The sequence below is a fragment of the Hypomesus transpacificus genome, unplaced genomic scaffold (genome assembly GCF_021917145.1).
Source record: "Hypomesus transpacificus isolate Combined female unplaced genomic scaffold, fHypTra1 scaffold_132, whole genome shotgun sequence".
NCBI lineage: Eukaryota > Metazoa > Chordata > Actinopteri > Osmeriformes > Osmeridae > Hypomesus > Hypomesus transpacificus.
The window spans coordinates 31,198-57,946 of record NW_025813708.1 but is presented as its reverse complement, the minus strand read 5'-3'; the positions used below and the strand labels follow the sequence as shown (position 1 = coordinate 57,946).

General features: G+C 48.1%; 1 protein-coding gene across 1 annotated transcript in view; it reads left to right on the top strand.

Moving 5' to 3' along the window:
• Positions 1 to 26,749, top strand: part of cep89 (centrosomal protein 89) — a 70,026-nt gene that overhangs the window by 18,237 nt on the left and 25,040 nt on the right. The window contains exons 14-18 of the mRNA XM_047050951.1: positions 721 to 836; positions 1,649 to 1,829; positions 5,001 to 5,168; positions 5,422 to 5,563; positions 9,429 to 9,518. Coding sequence (XP_046906907.1) covers positions 721 to 836; positions 1,649 to 1,829; positions 5,001 to 5,168; positions 5,422 to 5,563; positions 9,429 to 9,518 — 697 coding nt within the window. The remainder of the gene's footprint in view (positions 1 to 720; positions 837 to 1,648; positions 1,830 to 5,000; positions 5,169 to 5,421; positions 5,564 to 9,428; positions 9,519 to 26,749) is intronic.

Here is a 26,749-nt window from a genome sequence, read left to right as displayed (position 1 = left end):
AGGCCACTGTAAATAACCAATCCCCCAAACTCTGAATTCGGATTCTCATGTGTGAGCAGTTAGTGCTGTACAGTACGCCCTTGTAATTCATTTTTTATTATACATACAGAACTGTACCGGGCCCGTGAAATTGCATATTTGTACACTCGACACATTTAAGAATGCCAGGAGTGTTGCTCTCAGCAGAGTAGACCGAGGACAGGCCCCGCTCCACTTTTCTCTCCGTCCAACCGAGAGCAGTGAACTTTACACGTATGAGTGGCTGCGTTCATGTTTATTTATTTTGGATCCCGGGTTGTTTGCCCAGAGGTACGAGCCTCTCATTCCTGGTTCCACAAAGAACAAGCAATTACCAAACACACTTTGTTCATGCAGGGCTCTGAACTTATCAGCTCTCTGCAGATTTGATTCCACACTGCTCAGGGAAAAGAGTTTAGCAGCTGGACATTTACATTGCTGGTTCTTTTCTCTCTCTTTCTCTCTCTGTGTGCCGTACACATCTCCTGTAAGCTCAGATGAACGTGTAATGAATTTTCTCTTGTCTATCTCTGTCTGTATCACTCCATCTCTCTTCTTTCTTTCTCTCTCTCTCTCTACCCTCTTCTCTTTCTCTCTGTCTTTATCTATACCTTTCTCTCTACCTCTCGGTCTCCATTTTTCTTTTCCTACCTCTCTCTCTCTCTCTGTCCCTGTCTCTCCTGTCCTTCGTGCTCTCCCCAGGAGACAGCTTCAAGAGCAGGCCAGGCTGGTGCTGCAGGAGAACCAGGTGTTGATAGAACAGCTGGAGGTGCAGCATGCCAAAGCCAAGGACAGCCACAGCCGCCACCACACTGAGGGTAGGAGGAGGGTGAGGGTGGGGGCAGGAGGAGGTGGATGGGGGGGGGATATGAGAGTAGGGAGAGTAGAAAGTGTAGGTGAGTGTAGGGGGGGGGGAACAGGCAGGGAGGAGGAGGATGAGGGGAGGGGGATGGAGCAGGAGGAGGGGGGGACAGGCAGGGAGGAGGAGGGGAGGGGGATGGGGCAGGAGGGTCCGGGGAGCATCTGAATGTTTTGAAAGGATTGGTCATCATGGCTGCATTATCATGGCTGCATCATCACGGCAGCATCTATCTGTCGTTAGGTGCGTTCGACATGACCCGACTTCATGCGGCGCCGCAGCCGGCTGCAGGCGGCTGACTTGAAAAAGTGCATTCTGGTTAGACTTTTTGTCCGACTTGAGACGGCACCGAGGACACGTCACTGTGACGTCGCCATAAAAGTACCGTGAGATCGATTCGAGAACTGCCGGCTGTGTAGCCGAGCGCATTTTCTCAAGAGCAACTGCACGGGTTCAAGTGACGACACAGCAATTTCATGATTGGCCAGACTCACACACGACAACTTTGACGCGTGTTTTGGAATATTCGGACACCTTCAGTTTCGCCAACGCTCAAAAAAGTTTAATTGAATTAAAAATGTGTTGAAGAAAGGGTTTTAATCAGCCTCTTCACTAACGGAAAGTTTAAATTATAAATAAAGTAAGCAAACAGCGCTTGATTGGCCATGACTGACATTAACGCAGCAAACCACGAGAAGCTGGAATGTCCGTCTTTTCCTGTTCTGTCTTTCTCTTCTATTTTCTCTTACCTCCCTCCCTCCCTTCCTCTAGTAACCAAAGTGTCGAAGCAGCTGATGTTGCTGGAGGCTGAGAAGCAGAGGCTGGAGGCCGAGCTGGGGGAGGTCAAGGCAGAGCTGCGCACGCTGCAGGCCCAACACCTGCAGGCTCGCTCCTGCCTGGAGAACGCAGTCAGCTGGGAGGAGCACTGTGCCATCGCTACCAAACTCAAACGGTAAACAGAGGAGGGGGTGGGGGGGGGGGGTAGGAAGAGGGTGGGGGGGGGGGGTAGGAAGAGGGTGGGGGGGGGGGGGGGTAGGAGGAGGGGTGGAAGGCCCACTCTCTAAAACTGTCCTGTCTTGCCCGCTGTATATCTTTAATGAATAACAGTAAACTATATCTGCCACACCCTGGCCTCCCTGCCTGGAATACAATGTGTCTGTCATTCCGTCATTCAGATGAAGGAGATTCCAGGGCGGGGGGGGGGGGGGGGAGGAAGAGAGGGGCAAGGAGGAGAGGAAGAGAGGGGGAGAGGAAGAGAGGGGCAAGGAGGAGAGGAAGAGAGGGGGAGAGGAAGAGAGGGGCAAGGAGCTGCTTCAGACTTTTGAAGCGAACCGCTGGTCTCCTTGTCACTGTGACAAACGAGCTGAGTAGATCCAACTGACAGGGACGGGGTTCTGTGTGTGTGTGTGTGTGTGTGTGTGGCCTCCCTCAACTGTCTCCAGCTATTGTTTTAACAGCTCCGATCCTCTAGGAGACTGATTAGGAAGTCAGCTAGTCCTTCAGGGTCAAAATCCACTAAATGTTTAAGATGACTGTCATGGCCTTGAAGTAAAAAGCTAGTCTTTTATATCCAGTTTATAAGGGGTATTTTTTCTCTCTCAAATATTGCTGGAAATATCTTCCCTCATCTGTCAGAACCATTTGAGGTCAAACTTCTGTGTGAAGCGATTGTTGTTCCACATGGATTTCCTAAGAGAACCGCTACGGATATTAATTTTGTTGAATGAGAGTCGAATATATGGCTATTCCCCAATTTGGAATAGTTAAACACTGAGGTAAAGTGGGAAAGACTGTTTTTGACTTTAAACTGAGCTGGGATGAAAGTAAAATTGTAATTCCCCACCTTTTATATTCTGCTGAGATTTCAAATATGTTCTTAAATTGTATTTTTAACCGGAAAATGGGGCATGAATAGTGTGATGTGATGTGGAAAACTGTAGAGCCAGCTTTGATCTCTCTCTCTTCCCCCCCCCCCCCCCCCCCCCCCCCCCCCCCCCCCCCGAAGAAAAAAAAAACATAAAAGAAAAAAGGAATTTATGAAATGACAATTTAATTTAGTAAATTATGCATTAAAAATAGTAATTATTCTGTAAAAGATTGGCCCCAGCTTCTGCACACCACTGTTTAAAGTCAGACTACAAAATCTAGTGCTGAAAGGCACATATTAATTTCCAGTGTGAACTTCACAGAAGAGAAATTCTCTAATGGGAGCAATCTATTAAAAAACCTTGTGTTTCATTTGATGGAAGAAAAACTTGAATGAACACACAGAAATGAATGAATTGCACCCAAAACAGGCAAGCAGTAGCTCACCACCCGCCACGGTGATTTAACTTTATTTATTCACAGAGTCAAAAACGGGAATTTATTTGAAGACTTTGTTGTTGCTGTTTTTCCACCCGCCGAGGGCTCCTTGAAGTCTGGGTTTGGGCGGCCCTGTTAAGAGCCTCTGCTCTGAGGCTCCCTGGCTCTATTAGCCTCCTGATGGATTATTCATCCAAAGGAGAAATGGAGTGAAAGGAAGATCCTGTGATGCGTCTTAACCGAGCCAGACAAAGGATATGGCCCCAGACAAGCACTTCAAAACCCCCAAAGTTTTGAAAGTAGGATGCCGTTAAGAAAGGCAGAGAAGGAGGCTTGGTGTTGGTACAGTAGACGGACAGGTACATGGAGGACAGGTACATGGAGGACAGGTACAGTAGGACAGGTACAGTAGGACAGGTACAGTAGGACAGGTACATGGAGGACAGGTACAGTAGGACAGGTACAGTAGGACAGGTACATGTAGGACAGGTACAGTAGGACAGGTACATGGAGGACAGGTACAGTAGGACAGGTACAGTAGGACAGGTACATGGAGGACAGGTACATGGAGGACAGGTACAGTAGGACAGGTACAGTAGGACAGGTACATGTAGGACAGGTACAGTAGGACAGGTACATGTAGGACAGGTACAGTAGGACAGGTACATGTAGGACAGGTACAGTAGGACAGGTACAGTAGGACAGGTACATGGAGGACAGGACAGGTACATGGAGGACAGGACAGGTACATGGAGGACAGGACAGGTACATGGAGGACAGGACAGGTACATGGAGGACAGGACAGGTACATGGAGGACAGGACAGGTACATGGAGGACAGGACAGGTACATGGAGGACAGGGCAGGTACATGGAGGACAGGTACATGGAGGACAGGACAGGTACATGGAGGACAGGACAGGTACATGGAGGACAGGACAGGTACATGGAGGACAGGACAGGTACATGGAGGACAGGACAGGTACATGGAGGACAGGTACATGGAGGACAGGTACATGGAGGACAGGTACATGGAGGACAGGACAGGTACATGGAGGACAGGACAGGTACATGGAGGACAGGACAGGTACATGGAGGACAGGACAGGTACATGGAGGACAGGACAGGTACATGGAGGACAGGACAGGTACATGGAGGACAGGTACATGGAGGACAGGTACATGGAGGACAGGACAGGTACATGGAGGACAGGACAGGTACATGGAGGACAGGACAGGTACATGGAGGACAGGACAGGTACATGGAGGACAGGACAGGTACATGGAGGACAGGTACATGGAGGACAGGTACATGGAGGACAGGTACATGGAGGACAGGACAGGTACATGGAGGACAGGACAGGTACATGGAGGACAGGTACATGGAGGACAGGACAGGTACATGGAGGACAGGTACATGGAGGACAGGTACATGGAGGACAGGTACATGGAGATTGTTTAGTCGTTTCGGTTCATTCGTCACTGCGGGACTGAAGGTTGAGCTGTACTTGGAACTCTACCTAACGTCAGATTGGATTATGAACTGTACAGTTTGTTGTATAAATCTTGTGTGCAAATCTTGATGCACCAACAAACATAAGTACGGTGTAACAGTGTGATCTCTTTTTATTCATTTTTATAACCATACCGCATTTACATTGATTAATTTAGCAGATGCTTTCATCAAAAGCGACTTCCAAGAGAGAGCTTTACAAAAGTGCATAGGTCCACTGATCAGAACAACGAGATAGCCCCAAACATTGCGGGTAGCCAAAACTTAAGTGCCAAACCCGTGTGTGTGTGTCTGTCTGTGTCCTCCCAGCCAATTGGAGCAGGAGGAGGGTCGGCAGCAGAGCGAGGTTGAGGAGCTCCAGGCTAGGCTGTCCAGCCTGCAGGCGGAGAAGAAGAGTCTGGCCCTGGACAAGGCTGGCCTGGCCGCAGACATCAAGCGCATGGAGGCTGAGCGGGAGCTCTCCAGGCACGCCAGCAGGTCAGCACGGCCATCTTGGATTCACGCATCACAGAACACTATCTAATGGTTTTGTATTGACTTTAAATAAATGTTTACTTGTACTAAATGGCTTATCTGTTGAATGGCGTCACGTTATTCTAAGAGATCTTATCAAGGGAAAATGTCTTACTTTATTGGCAGCAGATTTGTTTTAATCAAAAGCAAGCTGATAACTGATATTTCTGTACTTACATCTGATTGAGCGTTTCTCCCCTCCCCTCGTGTCCTCCAGGAAAGCCCAGAGGAAGATCGGCGTGTTGAAGCAGCACATGGAGGCGTCTCTGGAGAAGGAACTAACTGCTCACCAGTACCTGGCCAGCATCGTGACCCTGGCAGAGAAGACCACACTAGAGAGAGACCAGCTTATGCACATGGTACGATGCCCGCCTGGACACAGCATGACACACACAACCGAACACACCGTCGATCCCTCTCGGATGCACGTTATCTTCATGCTCACGGACGGTTTGCATGGGAAGTGTGACCAGAAAGGCAGGGAGAGAAAGAGAGGGGATTACATGCGCGGCCAGAGCCAGGGATTTGAACCCAGGGCGCCCCGATACTCCCAGGTTCAGATTTAGATTGTGGCTCATAATGAAATGGGAATGGACACAAACAGATGGACGTAATGCAAAGAGCATATGTAATTCTGTTTGGTTTAATATTAATTTAGCATATGCTTTTATTCAAAGGGAATTTCAAACGGTGCGTATATTTAGTATGGCAGATAATCAAGGATACCAAGTGCACGGTTCTAACGTTATTACTGTGGTTGGTGCCAGCGAGCTGGCCTGGGTTATTACACTCCTGCTGTCGGAGAGAACGCTCCTCTCTTTTACACAAAAACAAAATGACTAGGATGACCTCGGAGAGCTGTAGCCCTGTCCGCTTCCTGCACTCCACTGCATGACCGAGGGGAGAGGATGATGAGCCAACAGGTAACACCTGCTCCAGCCTCACCTGGGCTCGGCTCCCATGAGCCCCTCCCACCTGCTGGCTGCCTCCTGCAGCTGAGGCCAAACCACACCCCAGCGCTCACGGCCCGCATGCTTCTGTAACAGCCTCAACTATACACATGGTCAATATGTATCAACATCAAGGAAACATTCGTTTCCCGTGTTCTGGGCTGAGTAACCACCCCCAGCCAGGGGGAGATATGTATACTCCAGCTGGCAGGAAGGTCGGAAGAAACTGACTGTTCTGGATATTTTAGTCCCAAGCGTACGAGGGTTGTGACACCTACGAACGATCCATCATAGCAGCTACCTGCTGCTCTAACGGCACATTTGACTTGCTAATTAAACACACAAGACTTCCACTAGGAAAAAACCAGGATCATTAGCTCTGCTTTATTCCTCAGGTAAGGACGCTTCGTACTGCAGCATGAATGAAAGAAGCCTTTCATACAATGTCGCTAGGCTCTGTAAAGTAAAGGCTGGTTAGTTTGTTTGTCTTCCGAGAGGGTTTATCCCCCCCACTGCCGTAATGACGGGTATGCAGGCCGCAGAAGGGAATTCATTTGCATTCAATTCATTAGCAGGATTGTTGCAGAAGACCATGAAGGCTAAAAGCAGTCTCTAATTTGTCCTCTGTATTTATTACATGAGCAAACACAAGAATTACATGAAAACACTATCCACATTTAGCATACCCAGTGCTGGAACTCCTGTGGTTGCATAGACAGACAAACAGTAGTCAAATCATAGTTGTGATTCACCTGTAAAGCACAGTACCTTGGACCCTAACCCACCCTCGACTTGCAGTGCCTGTCAGAAGTTAAGAAACGCCCAACCGTGTCTTTTATCATTTGAGAGATGCATGTTCCTGTTGTTTTAATGCAACACACTAGGAAATATTATTTTATGACGTTGTGCACAACAAATGTACTGATATTTGTACAAAAAGCTTTATTTTCATCAAACACACCATAGGCAATATTTGAGAACAAGCTAACTCATAATATACATGTAGACATAATATACATGTAGACATAATGCCCTATAGACCCCATTGAGTGATTGAATTCATGCTTTAGAAGCTATGAAGAACACGTGGTGCATGAGTCTCTGAAGAACAGCTGGTGCATGAGTCTCTGAAGAACAGCTGGTGCATGAGTGTCTATGAAGAACACGTGGTGCATGAGTCTCTATGAAGAACAGCTGGTGCATGAGTCTCTATGAAGAACAGCTGGTGCATGAGTCTCTATGAAGAACAGCTGGTGCATGAGTCTCTGAAGAACACGTGGTGCATGAGTCTCTGAAGAACAGCTGGTGCATGAGTCTATGAAGAACAGCTGGTGCATGAGTGTCTATGAAGAACAGCTGGTGCATGAGTCTCTGAAGAACAGGTGGTGCATGAGTCTATGAAGAACAGCTGGTGCATGAGTGTCTATGAAGAACAGCTGGTGCATGAGTCTCTGAAGAACAGGTGGTGCATGAGTGTCTATGAAGAACAGCTGGTGCATGAGTCTCTATGAAGAACAGCTGGTGCATGAGTCTCTATGAAGTACAGCTGGTGCATGAGTCTGTTTGAAGTACAGCTGGTGCATGAGTCTCTCCAAAACAGTGAAAGGCTATATCTTTCCAGACTTTTGACAGGCACTACACACACACTACACACACACACTACACACACACACTACACACACTACACACAGACACGTCCCTTATGGAGTGGTCAGATGTTCCCTCCAGCCCTCCTTCCTTCATGGCTGAACCACCACCGGCAGCAGTCTGCTTCTGTGAATCAGCAGTTCCTCCGTCGTTTGTTGTTTCTCTCCCTCGACTGCCCCGCCTCGCAGGTGTCGCTGAGTTATTTAGGCTTTTTAGAGGCAGCGGTCTGGTTAGAGGCAGCCCTCGGGCAGTGTGAGTCAGAGGCAGGGATGTCACTAGTCCAGCGCTTCCTTAATTAGAGCCTGGCCTCGTCAGTCTCGTCCCCGTCCCCCCATCCCCCCCTCCTGCTCTGCTCCTCTCTGGAGAACAGTTGCTGCCAGATCATTCTAGCCCAGGCAGTAATTGGTCTTCGTTTTGGTATACGTTCCTCTGTGTGTGTGCGGGGGAAATCTGTTTTTGTGTGCGTGTGTTAGTATGGGGGATCTGTGTGTGGGTGGGTGTGTGTGTGTGTTTGTGTGAGGGCTATGTGTTTGTGTGGGGGTGGTTGTGTGTGTGTGTTTGCATCTGTTGCTCTCTCCCTTCAGGCCGGTGCAGAGACCCTGCACGCTGTTATCCTCGCGTTATTACGGATGTGTTTGGGCCCGGGGGGGGAAGGACTGTTGTGCTTAAATCACAGTGGAAATTACATCTGCCTCTTTTCTCCAAGATGCATCATCTCCTCTCTGGCAGTAGGCTGCCGTGGGTGGCCAGGGACTCTCTCTCCCCCTCTCTCTCTCTCCCCCTCTCTCTCTCTCCCCCCTCTCTCTCTCTCTCTCTCTCTCTCTCTCTCTCTCTCTCTCTCTCTCTCTCTCTCTCTCTCTCTCTCACTCCCCCTCTCTCTCTCTTTCTCTCCCTCTCTCTCTCTCTCTCGCTCTCTGTCGTCTTTCAGGGGAACAGGGAGTGTGTGTGTAAGATATCGGAAGAGTCTGCCTACAGCTTCATCGCATTTGATGACAGTTTAAGACCGTAAACTGAATCTGGGAGCTTGAATCCGTCTTGCATCAGCCAGTGTGGAAGAATAGCTCTTCTGTAAAGGCTTCTCAACATGTCGCTTGTGTCTTTCAAATGGACACGGTTTGTGTCCGTAACACTGGTTAGGAAGAATGTTTGACTGCAGGTGGTTATTTGAAGCTGGCTGATGTATTCTGTGCCTGTTGGAGTTCTCTCTCATATTTGTGCGGGGAGTTTCTCGGCAAACTCCCTACACAAACGGCTATATTATGGGATTCGTAGAAATAAAAATGTAATAAGTTCCTTTAACTTGTCTATCAGCTGCACATGAGCAAAATAAGCTGCTGTAGGTATACGCCAAATCCCTTGTTTGAGCACACACTTTCATCCAATTATTTTGTGATGGGCTGCATTTTAATAAGCCTCCCTTTCCTCCCTCTCTCTCTCTCTGCTTGCTTTCCTGCCTCTCTCTCCCTCTACTTGCTTCACTCCATCTGTCCATCCGACCACCTGCACATCCTTCCATCCGACCACCTGCACATCCTTCTATCCATCCATCTGACCCATCCACCCTTCCCATCCTCCTCCTCTTCCTCCCAGATCCGTAACCCCTGCTGTGCCCTCTCTCCCCCCCCAGGCCTCTGCGCTGGAGCAGGACAAGCAGGGGGTCCTGGCCACGGCCCTGGACGGCACACTGCGCCTCGGAAAGCTGCACGAACGAGTCAAGGTGAGCTGTCGTCACCACGCCTCTGGATGGCTGTGTGTTTTCCTCTCACACACACACACCTGACCTGACCCCCTGACAGAGCCAACAGAGTTCTTCTGTGCGTCTAGACATTGTGATTGTGTTGTTATGAGGGGAAACATCAGTGTTTCCCACACATAGACTTAATTTGTGGCGGTGCGCCACAGAATCAACACCGGCCGCCACATATTGCGTTTAGTAAAAAAACGACTACAGTATTTAGGTTAAAACACGCAGCGTATTTGTTCAGCTGCATTTCCTTTCCCTCCGTCTCTGTCACTCACGCGTCTTTCTCACATACACACAGTCACAACGTCAGCACACGTTAGCAACGATGCATACCTACGCCATTCAAGTAAGCTAAAGGTCTAGGAAAGTTGAGGCTACTTTTTTTAGGTACATACGTACCTACCTATTGTTGATTTTGTGAAGGTGTGAATAATTTTTGATTCATATTTAATATAATAAAGTTCTGTGTAACGAATTATTAACGAATGGGTTGTTCCGTCTGACATGAAACAACCCCAACCCCCCCGCTACAAATAGCTTTCTAATCTGTGGGAAACACTGAACATGTTGCACAAACTTCCGCTTCCTCATCCAACTGGCCTTCTCCCTGGCTTGTCAGCTGTTCGGTAGTAAGGGTGTGTGTGGACATGGTGCGCAGTATTGTTTTTGGTTGTGGGTTTGCTAATAGTGGTGTGTGTGTGTGCGTGCTCCCAATATCATCTTTTTAGTTGTGGGTTGGGTTGTAAAGGTTTGTGTGTGTGTGTGTGTGTACACACACGTGCCCAGTGCTTTGTACTTGATCAGAGGTCTTCCACACAGCAGCCAGGTGTCTCCAGGGACCTCCATCCTGCGTCCCCATCGACCGCCCTGTCACAGGCTGATGAAACGCCTACCAGGGTCTGTGCTGACACACACCAAGGCAAATTACATGAAACTCCTTTCCTCGAGGCAGGCCAAATAGAGGCAGGCCAAATAGAGGCAGGCCCGGTCAGCGAGGCACCGCCTGGGTCTCAATCTCTGTCTCCCTCTTCCCCGTGTGGGTTCATATCTGAGCATCACACGTCAAGCATCCGTTTATCAAACTGGCGACTGGCCGTTAAGCAACACATTACGCTAGCGGCTCATACGGCCCTGGACTCGAGACTTCAGAAGGATGGCTTGGACGTTGGTCTGGTCAGTAAAAAGGGCTCCTGTCCCGAGCTGGTGGTCAGTGTTTGGGCTGGGGCTCCAGGGCCCAGTCGGCAGAGGGATGCCCAGGTCCAGGGGCTGGTGTTGGGCCCGGTGGAGTGCTGCGATGGGCCCGGGTGATTAATGGGCTCCGTCTGGCAGCCAAGGCCGCTTTAGGAGATGCTAATGGTGATCTGTAAATTAAATCTGCTGGGCATTGGATCAATGTCAACTGGCGGCTCGCTGCATTGGCTCTATTAATCTACTCTGTGTGTGGGGAGGCGTAAAGTGTTTGTGTGTTTGTAGTGAGTGGGGGGGGGGGGGTGGGGGTTAGGTGTTTGAGCAGTAAAACCCAACAGTTGTTGTAGATGGAACATGTTGTTCTGTTGAGGCGGGATTGGAGCAAAACCCAGATGTGAACGTGAGAACATACATGCAATGACTATCACTCAACAGACCGCAACATGAAGCTAGGAGCACAGACCAAGAAAAGCTCCCACACAAGAGTTCTCCCAAAACAATCTTATCAAAGGTCATTTTCATTGTTTGAAAGCTGTGTGATGTCAAGCAGAATGGAGCCTCCAAAGCTCTCACCCCAATCTGAGCAGAGAAAGGACTTCTCACTCTGAGGACCTTGTAGTGGCTGACAGCGTGCTCTTGTGTGCACACTGAGGCGTTAAACAAAGCAAGGCTAATGTGAGCCTCAGTTCTGTCCATTTGTCAACCTTAATAGGTTTTTTGGGGGAGTTGTAGTTTATTTCCTACGGTTCAGTAACTTGAGGGGGCCGGCCTGGGTGGTTGTTTCTGTCACTGCTACGGCTATATGAGCTGTTTGTAGAGTCTAAGAGCTCTCGTGAAAGTCTCATTCACTTTGCTACATTACTTGGACTGCATTAAACAAACTCAGGAAACTAAATCTCTGTCTTTCTGTCTCAGTATCCAGGGCTCGCAACTCACTTTTTACCTCGCTGTCCAAGTACCGTCCCGAAGTGCAAAATTAAACGTCCCAAACTAAACTTGACCTGTCCCAAAATGTAAATTCTTTCGTTTTTGCATTTTGACATCATGACAGTTTTTGAAAGTTTGAACAAATATTTGTGATTACAAAAGTTGGAAATTGAATTTTAAGCTAGAGCTGTTGTATGCATTTTATATTGTTATGGTCTGTAGTCCCAAAGTCTGTGTTGAACTGTCCCAGACAACTTTATCATCGACAACGGGACGCCATTCATTTCGAGCCCTGCCTGTATCTCTCTCTCTCACACACACACACACACACACACACACAGTCCCTTGTTCTTCACCCCCTTTCTATTCATCCCATCCTATCGAACAGAAGTGTGTATTTCATCCCGCAGTGTGTGTGTGTGTGTGTGTGTGTGCCTGCCTCTGTGCCAACGCCGTGGTCCTCGGAAGGTTCCGGGCTGCAGGACGGCACCCTGGGGCCTTGCTCTGCTCGCCACTTCCTGCCAACAGCCACCCGCATTGCCCTCCTTTTCAGCAACCAATGTCACTGCGTATCAAATGCAAACTGCTAGCTGCTTCTTCTCCACAAAACACTGCAGACCAGATCCCAGGACAGCCAGGCTGTGTGGTGGACAGACTGACTCTCTCTCTCTGTCTCTCTCTCTCTCTTTCTGTCACTCTGTCTCTCTGTCACTCTGTCTCTCTGTCTGTCTCTCTCTCTCTCTCTCTCTCTCTCTCTCTCTCTCTGTCTGTCTCTCTCTCTCTCTGTCACTCTCTCTCTCTGTCTGTCTCTCTCTCTCTCTGTCACTCTCTCTCTCTGTCTCTCTCTCTCTCTCTCTGTCACTCTGTCTCTCTGTCTGTCTCTCTCTCTCTCTGTCACTCTGTCTCTCTGTCTGTCTCTCTCTCTCTCTTTCTGTCACTCTGTCTCTCTGTCTGTCTCTCTCTCTCTCTGTCTCTCTCTCTTTCTGTCACTCTGTCTCTCTGTCTCTCTCTCTCTTTCTGTCACTCTGTCTCTCTGTCTGTCTCTCTCTCTCTCTGTCACTCTGTCTCTCTGTCTGTCTCTCTCTCTTTCTGTCACTCTGTCTCTCTGTCTGTCTCTCTCTCTCTCTGTCTCTCTCTCTTTCTGTCACTCTGTCTCTCTGTCTCTCTCTCTCTCTCTCTTTCTGTCACTCTGTCTCTCTGTCTGTCTCTCTCTCTCTCTGTCACTCTGTCTCTCTGTCTGTCTCTCTCTCTTTCTGTCACTCTGTCTCTCTGTCTGTCTCTCTCTCTCTCTGTCACTCTCTCTCTCTGTCTGTCTCTCTCTCTCTCTGTCACTCTCTCTCTCTGTCTGTCTCTCTCTTTCTGTCTCTCTCTCTGTCTGTCTCTCTCTCTTTCTGTCACTCTGTCTCTCTGTCTATCTCTCTCTAATCGAACTGACGCAGTGACCTCATTACTAGTCGAACGCGTCTTTTTTCTTTCTTTCTTAGGGAAGTATACACACCTTGCTGTTGGCTAGTGGTCCGTGGATGTGAACGTAAGCCAGTGGGTTATTGAGTGCGAGCGAGCGAGCGAGCGTGTGTCAGATGGATGATGATAGCGTCTAACGCATAATAATAGATTGTGACGTGGAGAAGGGAAGATCACCTCGCCGGCACTCAGACAATCAGTCTCTGATTACGATCCCCTGGGCCCCCTCCCTGCCTCGACCCTGTCGTCCACTCGCTCCAGCCACCACAGACTCTAAAATGCCACAGTTTGAGGAACATGAAAACAGCTTGTGGTATGATGGGCTGGTTCACACTCATACTGACTGAAATAGCCGAGGGGGGGGGGGGGGGGGGCTTAACTACAGGGCTGGAACAACCATGGGGGTAGCAGTAGGGGGGGGGGGTGTTACAGCCAGGGGAGGTATAAAGGCCGAATCCCAATACTCCCCCTTCCCCCTTCCCCTTAACTTACCCCTTCCCCTTGGCCCTCGAAAGTAAGAGGTAAGGGCTACATAGCCCTAGGAAATGGGACGCCACTTGGTTACAGGTACGTCATCTAGCACGTATTGATATCGTATCGATACGAAATTCGCTGCTAATGGAGTGTACTTAGAACTGTACACATGCTAGTCAAAGAAATGCGGGACTGTTGTGCAATTCAGAACTGTAACATTAACGTACCAAACTAGCGATTTTTAGAAACGTTTCAATTAGGAAAATGGTATCAAATATATACAGTGCCCTCCAAAAGTATTGGAACAGTGAGGCCAATTCCTTTATTTTTGCTGTAGACTGAAAACATTTGGGCTTGACATCAAACGATGAATGTGAAACCAGAGATCAACGTTTCAGCTTTTATTTCCAGGTATTTACATCAGGATCTGATGCACAAATTAGAAAATATCACCTTTTTGTTCGAACCCACCCATTTGTCACGTGAGCAAAAGTATTGGAACATATGACTGACAGGTGTGTTTTGTTGCCCAGGTGTGTCCTATTACATACATTATTCAATCAATAAATACCACTGAATGTCTACACTCAGGTTCAGATTGGGTAAGATAGGTTTTGTCTATGCAGACTGTATTCAGAGGTGAAAACAACATGAAAACCGGAGCGCTGTCTTTGGGTGAAAAACAAGCAATTGTGAGTCTTAGAGAAGATGGAAAATCAATCAGAGCCATTGCAGAAACATTGGCCATAGCCAGTACAACCATTTGGAATGTCCTGAAGAAGAAGAAAACTACTGGTGTACTAAGTAACAGACGTCGAACAGGTAGACCAAGGAAAACATCAGCAGTTGATGACAGAAACATTGTGAGAGCTGTAAAGAAAGACCCTAAAACAACTGTTAGTGAGATCAGCAACAACCTCCAGATGGCAGGAGTGAAGGTATCACTATCTACTGTTCGCAGAAGACTTCATGAACAAAAGTACAAGGGCTACACCAGAAGATGCAAACCACTCATTAGCAAGAAGAATAGGAAGGCCAGGCTGGAATTTGCCAAAAAGTACAGAGATGAACCTCAAAAATTCTGGGACAAAGTTTTATGGACTGATGAGACAAAGATTAACTTTTACCAAAGTGATGGAAAGGCTAAAGTTTGGAGAAAGAAAGGAACTGCTCATGATCCCAAACACACAAGCTCATCTGTGAAACACGGTGGAGGTAATGTCATGGCTTGGGCTTGCATGGCTTCTTCTAGGACGGGCTCATTAATCTTCATTGAGGATGTAACACATGATGGCAGCAGCAAAATGAACTCGGAAGTCTACAGAAACATTTTGTCTGCCAATTTAAGGAAAGATGCAACCAAACTGATTGGCAGAGCCTTCATCATGCAGCAAGATAACGACCCAAAACACACTGCCAAAACAACAAAGGAGTTCATCAGGGGCAAGAAATGGAAGGTATTAGACTGGCCAAGTCAATCTCCAGACTTAAACCCTATAGAGCATGCATTTTACCTGCTTAAGAGGAGACTGAAGGGAGGAACCCCACAAAACAAACAACAACTGAAAGAGGCTGCAGTGAAAGCCTGGGAAAGCATCAAAAAGGAAGAATGCAAAAGTTTGGTGACGTCAATGGGTCACAGACTTGCTGCAGTTATTGAAAGCAAAGGATTTGCAACTAAATATTAAGTCTTATTCACTTAAATATGTTTTAAGTATATCTGTTCCAATACTTTTGCTCACATGACAAATGGGTGGATTCAAACAAAATGTGATATTTTCTTAGTTGTGCATCAGATCCTGATGTAAATACCTGGAAATAAAAGCTGAAACGTTGATCTCTGGTCTCACGTTCATTATTTGATGTCAAGCCCAAATGTTTTCAGTCTACAGCAAAAATAAAGGAATTCGCCTCACTGTTCCAATACTTTTGGAGGGCACTGTATGTTCATGACTGTATATAACACAAAACAAGACTGTCATAATTTTTGTTATCAATTAATTAAGCCGATAATATAACATTTATCGGACTCTCAGGATGATCTGGTCGCCATTGTTGCCGGTCGCGCAGTATTCACATAGCCCTAGGTTTCAAGTAAGCTCCCGATCTTACTTGGTTTTAAGGGGTGTATACCCCTTCGTCTTAGCCCTTCCCCTAGCTCCAAAAGAGTATTGGGACACCACTAGCTCTCACGGGAACGCGCAAAACTAAGGGGAAGGGGTAAGGGGAAGGGGTAAGGGGGAGTATTGGGATTCGGCCAAAGTGTTCCCCATACTGTCCCATACAGACCTGATAGTAACTGAGATCATCCTCACCTTGAGTCCCCAGGCCTCTCCTGATTGGTTAAGGGGCATCTGTGAGGCGGCCTTCCCTGCCAGTCGTCTGGAGGCTTCCTGCTGTAGGCTGAGCCTGGACCTGCATAGACGTATCTGGTGGTGAGGTAACGTTGCCATGTGACAAAGCGTAATGGGTTTCATTACATTTACATGGGCGATGACAGTATTGGTTGTTTGCTGCAGTGTTGGCTTGTGTGTGTGTGTGTGTGTGTGTGTGTGTCTTCCTCTTGTGTTCATGTGCAAGCCTTAAGGAGATGCTTAGTCACAATGGATTTGAATGTGGTTTCTATGACCGTGTACTCAGCCTCACAATCGCATCACACTTGTACACACTCACAGAAACATGCTCACACAAACATGCTCGCACACACGCACATGAGATGATCCAATTCCGAGCTGGTCTCTCCAGCTAGCTACTATCTAAAATATTCCCCCGCTGGAACAGAAAAACTCTTCCCACGACGAGGATCTCATTAAAATGGAAAGTTTCTCGAGTGTTACCTTAAACTGCTTTCCTCTGCCACGGCCGTGCTGGAAACGGCAGTTACAGCTAAGAGAAAGAGAGGTAGAGAGAGAGAGGTAGAAGGAGAGAGAGAGAGGGGTAGAGGGGTGCAACCAGTCTCGCCCATCGATAATCCTCTCCCCTTGGTCGCTGAGCCAGAGACAGGAGGATGGGGGGGGGGTGTTTTCATCTGTTCAGTAAGCGTTATGTTGGCCATGGGGGTGATGATGTCAGCATCTGTCACCGCTTTGATTGTGTTCTGAGGGGACGTCTTTAAGGGCTTCACTGGGTGTTCCCACTCCTGCTATACAGTTAATAGGTGGAGGGCGTTAACAACGCCTGTAGTACGAGCTGTTATGGAGGGAGGGGGGAGGGGGTAGCTGGTGTTTTGTGTGTGCTTGTAATGAGAGAGCGTGTGTGTGTGGTGTGTGTGTGTGGTGTGTGCATTCATTCCTGTCAGGCAGGTTTGACTGACAGGTGACCGTGTGTACTTAAACTGCCCAGTGTGTGTGTGTGTGTCGTCTCAATGCACCATGGAGATCCTGATGACCCCCCTCCCTCCAAGTCTCTGGGGTGCTAACATACTAATGCTGCTGTGGACATTCCCTCCTTACGTCTCCCCCTCTGCCGTCCCTGTCGAGCCGTCCCTGTCGAGCCGTCCCTGTCGAGCCGTCCCTGTCGAGCCGTCCCTGTCGAGCCGTCCCTGTCGAGCCGTCCCTGTCGAGCCGTCCCTGTCGAGCCGTCCCTGTCGAGCCGCCCCTGTCGAGCCGCCCCTGTCGAGCCGTCCCTGTCGAGCCGTCCCTGTCGAGCCGTGCCTGTCGAGCCGTGCCTGTCGAGCCGTCCCTGTCGAGCCATCCCTGTCGAGCCGTGCCTGTCGAGCCGTGCCTGTCGAGCCGTCCCTGTCGAGCCATGCCTGCTGATGGCTGAAAAGGGACTGAAGCCTCTGGCTCCGGCACCTCAGACAGCCCATGGAGGGGAGGATAGACCACATGAAACAGCACCTCTTACTCCCACTTCCTCCCTCTTTCACGCTCTCTCACACTTCGCCTCTCTCGCACCGTCTGACTTGCATGTTCAGTTAAGTGAGCTGTAGACTGCTTGAAACGTGCAAAAGCTCTTTCCCCCCCCCCCCCCTCAGTTACCCTCCCAAACCACGCCCCCCCCCAGGGGACTGTTATTCCCCCTGACCTGTGCCCCCCCACGGTGCAGTTGGTGATTCCGGCCTTGCCAGTTACTCCTCTCCCCTGCACAGAGCAGAGTGTTTCAGCAGGATTTGCTGCTGGGTGGGTGCGGAGGTAAGCTTGTTTCTGAAATGCCATAGGTTCCTCTCTGTGTTCTGGTCTGACCTGGAACACACACACACTGACACACACACACTTTGGTTCCTGGATCTATTCCAAGATAAACTAAGATTAGGGAAATGTGCTATCTGAAGGGGCTGTCATGGCAGCCTGCTCACCCTGGCTGTAGAGCACCGTATTTTGTGTTCTGACTCGTCGCACAGCCTCTCTGGAGCCAGAACTGGCTGCAGTGTTGGCATGTGCTGCTTTGTCACATTAAAAGGCTACGACACTTACATTTGACCCCATCCCTTTTTTATTTTTTCCATTTGCAGACGGAAACTGATTTGTTGATCTATTTATTGTTTTTAAATACTCAGCATGCATGCTGATAATTGACACGATTAAACTCAGTAAAGTTGGATGTGTATTTACCGATGCAAAGCCTACGAATTAAATTGAGGCTTTTAAAGTTTAAACGAGCTAGCTACCTGTGCTAATGGCCTCTATTTCTGAAGAGCCCGGCTCAACAATATGTTTTCATAGGTCTCTCTCTCTACCTATTTCTCTCTCTCTCTCTCTACCTATTTCTCTCTCCCTCTCTCTACCTATTTTTCTCTCTCTGAGTGACAAAATTCATCTCCTCTGCAGACAGACACGTTCTGTTCAGGGCTAGGAGCTCCAACAAACCCTCTGAGGGCCCCTCTGTGCACACACACACACACACAGGCAGACACACACACACACACAGGCAGACACACACACACACAGGCAGACACACACACACACACACAGGCAGACACACACACACACACAGGCAGACACACACACACACACACAGGCAGACAAGCAAACACACACACGGGCAAAAAACACACACAGACACATATGTAAACAACCACACACACACAATAATAACCTCCAGTCACGTACACACACCGACACACACGTACACACGCACAGACACAAACAGGATTACTATTAAGCCCAGCTTTTCACCGGGGGATTCTGGGTACGTCGCAATGATTTCCTTGGAACTTGAAAGAGGCTCCAGGGGAACGAGCTGTTGATACCTTTCTGTTTAACGAGGAAATGAGGATACGGGAGGGAGATCCTGGTCACTCAGTGCACCGCTGCACACGCAGCGGCGAGCGCGTGTCCCGCCCCCTCCGCTGTGTTTGGCGTAGCCTCGGTGACGTCACAGGAAGTGGAGCAGCTAAACGCCAGGTTCTTCTTAAAGTGCTGATGCTGTGACGGCGGCGTTTTGATTTGAACATGGGGATGCACACGCACAAGTAATCCAATCATTCTTTACAACAGCTCATGATAAGAGTTTATGAATGTGTTAGCCTGCGTGTGCGTGGTTGTGTGTGCGTGGTTGTGTGTGTGTGGGTGTGTGTGTGTGTGTGTGTGTGGTTGTGTGTGTGTGTGTCCTCCCTCACATGAAGGCCTCATCAGAAAGGTCACAGTGAGATCTTCTCCCCTCTGCAGCCTTGCTTCAGGGCGAGTCAGGGTCACACAGCGAAGGAGTAGGAAATATCCCCAGCGTCTACTGTGTTGTACCGCACACAACGCGAGTCCAGTCCACAGCATGTCTGGTGTGAGGCTGAAGGAGTGATGTGGGGAGGCTGTGTCCACAGCATGTCTGGTGTGAGGCTGAAGAAGTGATGTGGGGAGGCTGTGTCCACAGCATGTCTGGTGTGAGGCTGAAGGGGTGATGTTGGGAGGCTGCGCTTGACTGGGTCTACAGATGCCGGAAAGCTGGAGTGGACGGTGTCTCCACGGTGTGGAGCTTCACTGTATTTCTGAGATCGCTGAGATGATTGTGGGAGTTTCTTCTCTCTGGTGTGGTATCTGCACTCTCTCCCTCTCCTCCCCCTCTGTCTCTCTCTCCCGTGTCTCTCTCTCCCTCTGTCTCTCTCTCTCCCTCTATCTCTCTTTCATTCAGTCTCTCTCTCTCCCTCTATCTCTCTTTCATTCAGTCTCTCTCTCTCTCACCACCCCTGTCTCTCTCTCCCCTACCTCTCTTATATATGTCGGTTTCGATGAGATTTCTGTTTATTTTAGGGAGTGCTGTAATTCAATCTGAATTGCTCTCTGCTTTCTCTCATTGATATTCTCCGGGTTGTGCTGGGCTGCAGCCGTGGTACTGGGGAGATGTCTCCACACCCATCTCTCCTCTTCTTCACTCCTCTCTCCCTCCCTCCCCTTCCTTCTTTCTTCTCCTCCCTTTCCTTCCCGTCATCATTCCTTATTCCTCATTCCACTATTCTCTCGTCTCACTAACCTTTCTCTTTTCCTCTTCTCCCTCCCCTTCTCCTCTCACTCCCCTCTTCTTCCTCTCATCCCCTTCTCCTCCCTCTCCTCTTCCTCTCATCCCTCTCATCCCCTCCTCCTCTCCTCCCTCTCCTCCTGCTGTCAGTCTCCTGGTGGCTAATTAGACAAAGCAGATGTGGCTCTCTCACAGCGGGGTAAATAAAGGGCCGGGAGGCAACATTTTTGCTGAGGGACCCCACTGTGTGTGTGTGTGTGTGTGCGCTTTGTGTTCAAATCAAATCAAATCAAATTTATTTGTATAGCCCTTTTTACACGCAAGCATGTCACAGAGGGCTTCACATGCGCCCATAGAACTGCCCCTCAACCAACCTAAACCCTCAAGGAAGACAAGGAAAAACTCCCAGAAAAACTCCCACCGGGAGAAAAAATGGAAGAAACCTTGGGAGGAGCAATTCAGAGAGGGATCCCCTCCTCCAGAGACGGTTGGTAAGAGAGAGGAGCAGAACACAAGCTAAACATAGTCATACAGTGTCAATGGGTTTTGAAACACCAAAATCCATTGTTCGGCTTTATAGACGTTGGATGGGACCGGGAAACTCGCTGTTGGCCGTCATGGAGACTGGATTCCGGGTGACGACCTGGTTCAGCGTTGGCAGACCGACGACCAAGCAGGTCCTGACAGCTCAAACCCCCCACACCACAGGGAATGTGTGGGGGGGGGACAGAGAGGAGAGCAGGGATTAGAGAATGCCAGGAGCAGCTAACAGTTACAGTCAAAATAGAATGAGATCCCCACCGGTCAAGTGTGGACTAGTGCAGCAATTTAACAGAGCAAAAAGGGTATTTGATGCAGCCCCACACACCAAAACAACGACAGCCCCCCTCAGTTGGAACATGAAATCTGTTCCAGGGGAAAGAACTCTAAAGTAGGTTATACTTATACGAATAAGGATGAAAACAGCCAGTCCCCCGTTGTCTCCAACTAGTAATAAAAACTATAACAGTAACAATATACAGCAACGGAACTATAATAATAATAATACTAACAATATACAGTAACAGGTTTACTTTATTTGTAACATCTAGCTGGGCAATGTGAACATAAGCTATAATTAAAATTTAAAAGTTACATGTGATACACACATAGGCAAGCACACATCCCAGGTTTACATAGAAAGTACACACATACTTCCCTTTAACAATCATAGAATTGACTAAACAAGAACGTTTTTAATCTAGTTTTAAATGTCGAGACAGTATCAGCTTCCTTAATTGAGATGGGTAATTTGTTCCAAAGAAGAGGTGCTCTATATGAGAACGCCCTACCTCCAGCAGTTTTTTTCTTAACTTTGGGTATTACCAGATAGCCGGCATTTTGAGATCTTAGAGACCTTGCGGGGCAATAGGGTGCAAGGAGACCGGAGAGGTACAGTGGTGCCAATCCATGCAGAGATTTGTAAGTTAGTAGTAGAACTTTGAAATCAGCTCTGGCTTGGATAGGGAGCCAGTGTAAAGAGATAAGAGTCGATGTTATATGATCAAACTTTCTAGTTTTAGTCAATAGTCTAGCAGCAGCATTTTGCACCCGCTGTAAGTTTTTTAGGTAGGTAATTGGGAGGCCAGAGAACAACACATTGCAGTAGTCCAATCGGGACGTAACAAAAGCATGTATTAGTTTTTCAGCATCATCCTTTGAGAGGAATTTTCGTATTTTGGCAATATTACGTAGATGGAAAAATGCTGTTCTGGTGATTTGCTTAATATGGTACTCAAACGAAAGGTCTGGGTCCATTGTGACTCCCAGATTTTTTACCAGCTGGCTTTGAGATACTTTGACGCCGTCTAAGTCTAAGGTTAGATGGGATAAATTATTTCGGTGTTTTTTCGGACCAAAAATTTGAACCTCGGTTTTATCCGAATTAAGAAGAAGGAAATTTGCAGTCATCCAAGTTTTCAACCCGGAAACACAGGTTTCCATAGCATGTGGAAATTCTCCCGGCTTTATAGACATGTATAGCTGAGTATCATCTGCATAGCAGTGAAAATCTACCCCAAAACTTCTAATTATGTTTCCTAAAGGCAACATATAGAGTGAAAATAACAGAGGGCCTAAAACTGAACCCTGTGGTACTCCGTATTTTACAATGGAGCTCCTGGATGAGCAACCATCATAGTGGACATATTGTGATCTATCAGATAGATACGATCTGAACCACTGAAGTGAAGTACCAGAAATCCCAACATAGTTCTCCATACGTTCCAGGAGAATCTCATGATCTACAGTGTCAAAAGCTGCACTTAGGTCTAGAAGAACAAGGACAGAGCTAAAGCCCGCGTCAGAGGCTAATAATAGATCATTGACTACCTTGGCTAATGCAGTTTCAGTGCTGTGGTGAAGACGAAATCCAGACTGGAGAGGTTCATAGAGCTGATTTGAGGAGAGGTGCTCAGTGAGCTGTTTTGCCACAGCTTTTTCCAAAATTTTGGAGAGAGATGGCAAATTTGAAATGGGCCTGTAATTGCTAAGACAACCTGGATCCAGGTTTGGTTTTTTAAGAAGGGGCTTGATAATAGCTTGTTTGAAATCGTCAGGGACTTGTCCAGTTACAAGAGATTCATTAATAATACTAAGCATGGGCGGTCCAATAATATGGAGAAGTTCCCTACAAAGTTTGGCAGGGAGTGGATCGAGAAGGCAGCTAGTGGGTTTCGAGGAATCTATCAGCTTGATGAATGCTTCCATAGAAATAGGGTTAAAGTGAGTGAGAGTCTCAACATGCAGAATGCTGGGTACAGAGGGAAAATCAGTGTTGATGGCCACTCCTCCAGGACTAGTCTGTAGTTTGTCCCTTATTGCATAGATTTTTTGGTCAAAGAAATCTAAGAAATCATTGGGAGAGAGATCTGAACTAACACAGAGTGTACTTTTCTTAGTGAGTTTTGCAACAGTATCAAATAGGAACTTAGTGTTGTGTTTGTTCTTACTAATCAACTTAGAGAAATATTCTGATCTGGACCTGATGAGGACTTGCTTGTACTCTATTTGGCTGTCCTTCCAGGCCAGGCGGAAAACCTCCAATTTAGTGGTACGCCACTTACGCTCTAATTTTCTAGTGGACCTCTTGAGAGTGCGGGTTTCCTCTGAATACCATGGAGCCAGTTTCTTGTCTATTCTTTTCCTTGGTTTGAGTGGAGCAACAGAATCTAGGGATTGCTGAAGAACCAAATTCAGATCCCTTGTTTTAGCATTTAATGATTTATTCGGGACATCAAGTGCTTCTAGTGCAGCGGGTAGAATACTAGCCAGTTCCAGAGCTGTATTTGGGGTTAAGCAGCGGCTAATAGAAATATTCTGGGTGCCTCCAAGGCTCTGGCAGAGATCCATTTTAAAGGTTACCAGGCAGTGGTCTGATAATATAGGATTGTGGGTATGAACAATGACATCACTAATCTCGATTCCCCGCGTGAGAACTAAATCCAATGTATGCGAGTGAAGATGGGTAGGTTTAGAAACCACCTGAGTGAGACCTGTGGAATCCATAAGAGCAGTAAAGGCCTTACTTAGAGGATCTTTTGGGTCATCGACATGAATGTTAAAATCACCCATAATTAAGATATTGTCAGTGTATGTCACAAGATCAGCACTAAAATCAGCAAATTCCTCAAGGAAGAGGGAGTATGGGCCAGGGGGCCGGTATAGAGTAACTATACAAAACGAAGGAGGGGGGGCAACAGTAGTAGAATTAGTCCTTTTTAAAGTAGTTGGTGGTTTCATACAAATTATCTCAAATGATTTAAAGGTATTGACAGATTTTAGGCTGAGGTTGAAGCTAGCTTTATATAACATAGCAACACCACCACCTTTCTTTGAAACACGAGGGATGTGTGAATACGCAAAATCAGGAGGCGAAGCTTCATTCAGGGGGAAATATTCATCAGGTTTTAGCCAGGTTTCGGTGAAACCAATCAGGTCCAGGCTGCAGTCAGACATCAGATCATTAATCAAAACGGCCTTTGTGGATAGAGATCTGATGTTTAGGAGCCCAACATTCCAGTATGGGTTTTTGGCAGCTTTAGACGTAGATAATACTTCTGAAAAGGTGGCACTGTTATCAGGAAACTGAGTTGGAAGAGCAACGGGTGAGCAAGGCTGAATATATATTAAATTGGTATAATTCCTAATAATTGAGGGCCGGAAGTGTTGTTGCTTTAATGTCACATAGGAAGTTTTCTTTGCGCCATTCGGTCGCAAGGCCGTTTATTAGCGGCCGCAACGATAGCATCGCCAGGAAGTGATGTCGACACTGACAAGATCTGTTGACTGAAAATCACTGTTAAACTGTGAGCTGCGTGTGTGCTGACTACTGCGGCGTGTTATGTAGGTTCAGGTTGAGAGCTTTGGGCTTTGTTGAAGAGTGCTTGTGGAGTGTGTGTGTGTGTATTTGTGGAGTGGGTGTGTGTGTATTTGTGGAGTGTGTGTGTGTATTTGTGGAGTGGGTGTGTGTGTATTTGTGGAGTGGGTGTGTGTGTATTTGTGGAGTGTGTGTGTGTATTTGTGGAGTGGGTGTGTGTATTTGTGGAGTGGGTGTGTGTGTATTTGTGGAGTGGGTGTGTGTGTATTTGTGGAGTGGGTGTGTGTGTATTTGTGGAGTGTGTTCTCACACACTCCAGTGAAGATCTCAGCGAAGACAAGCCCATCCAGCAGCCAGGTGCTGCTGCAGATGCTCACGGTGGCTGAAGGACCTGATCAGCACTCAGACCGTGGACCAGACCCTGGTGTGTGTGTGTGTGTGTGGACCAGACCCTGGTGTGTGTGTGTGTGTGGACCAGACCCTGGTGTGTGTGTGTGTGTGGACCAGACCCTGGTGTGTGTGTGTGTGTGGACCAGACCCTGCTGTGTGTGTGTGTGTGTGGACCAGACCCTGGTGTGTGTGTGTGTGTGGACCAGACCCTGGTGTGTGTGTGTGTGTGGACCAGACCCTGGTGTGTGTGTGTGTGTGGACCAGACCCTGCTGTGTGTGTGTGTGTGTGGACCAGACCCTGGTGTGTGTGTGTGTGTGGACCAGACCCTGGTGTGTGTGTGTGTGTGGACCAGACCCTGGTGTGTGTGTGTGTGTGGACCAGACCCTGGTGTGTGTGTGTGTGTGTGTGGACCAGACCCTGGTGTGTGTGTGTGTGTGGACCAGACCCTGGTGTGTGTGTGTGTGTGTGTGTGGACCAGACCCTGGTGTGTGTGTGTGTGTGTGTGGACCAGACCCTGGTGTGTGTGTGTGTGTGTGTGGACCAGACCCTGGTGTGTGTGTGTGTGTGTGTGGACCAGACCCTGGTGTGTGTGTGTGTGTGTGTGTGTGGACCAGACCCTGGTGTGTGTGTGTGTGTGTGTGGACCAGACCCTGGTGTGTGTGTGTGTGTGGACCAGACCCTGGTGTGTGTGTGTGTGTGTGTGGACCAGACCCTGGTGTGTGTGTGTGTGTGTGTGGACCAGACCCTGGTGTGTGTGTGTGTGTGTGTGGACCAGACCCTGGTGTGTGTGTGTGTGTGTGTGGACCAGACCCTGGTGTGTGTGTGTGTGTGGACCAGACCCTGGTGTGTGTGTGTGTGTGTGTGGACCAGACCCTGGTGTGTGTGTGTGTGTGTGTGGACCAGACCCTGGTGTGTGTGTGTGTGTGGACCAGACCCTGCTGCCGACCTGCAGATGCTAAATCCTCCACCCTCTCCATCTGCAGTCATGGTCACGGGGCCGGGGCCAGATACTGCAGGTGATTAACTGTGTAGTGTACCCTGGCTGCTTCCTCTCCTCCCCCTGTCAGATGCTGGGATCTGCCCCCATGGACTGATCCTCTCTACCAGCATCCCAGGTCGGAGGCAAGACTCTGCTTCTGTACTCAAACCAGCACTGGGAAGTTCACTGTGTTCTGACAATTCTATTAGTGTCTCTATAGCAACAGGCCACTGGGATAGGGGGAAAGGGAGGGAGGGGGAGGGGAAGGGGAGGGAGGGAGAGAGAGAGATAGGGGGGGGGGTGGTGAGAGGGAAGAGAGGGAGAGAGAATGGTTCATCAGGCAACAGGAAGTAATGTCTGCTGCATTTCAAGTCTGACACTGTGAGCTACCTCATTACAGACAACACAAGTAATGAATGTCAGGTTTGTTCCTGATCAGACCTCCATCTGTATTAATTCTCCCGGTTCAGTTTCCAGAGACAACTAAGCACAACAACAGAGCTGAAATACGATTCACTGGTTTGTTACTACTTTAGCTATGCAATGGTTGGGGGAATATAGGCTATTGTTATGTAAAAAAGAAAGAATTGGTTTCGGGGGTTTATTTTAGTTTTACCTCTGGTTCCCTCTATTGTTTGGGATTAAAATGGTATCTGTGTGTGTGATTTGTACGCCCTGGTCTTATTGTTCGAGAAGCAAGACGGAGCTGAAATGTCATGCTCACTGAAAACCCTGTTGCAGCAGGATAATTGCCGACATCAGTTGCACCACACGCATACAAGGCCTCCTTCCCCCAGTATTGTGTTTGGTAGAATACATACTTTTGTTTGTGTTTGAACACAGTGCGAAGCATGTTCGTGTGTCTCAGGGCTTTTAAGAGACGTGAGAGATTGGATAAGATTTATCGCGTGACCTTTCAAGAAAAGCAGAAAGTGGTTATGTGCATAGGTTGACAATAGGAAATGTGTGCTGTTGGTAGCAGTGTGAGGATCTTACACAGTATATATCGCTTTTTCAACCCCCCTAACCCTCAA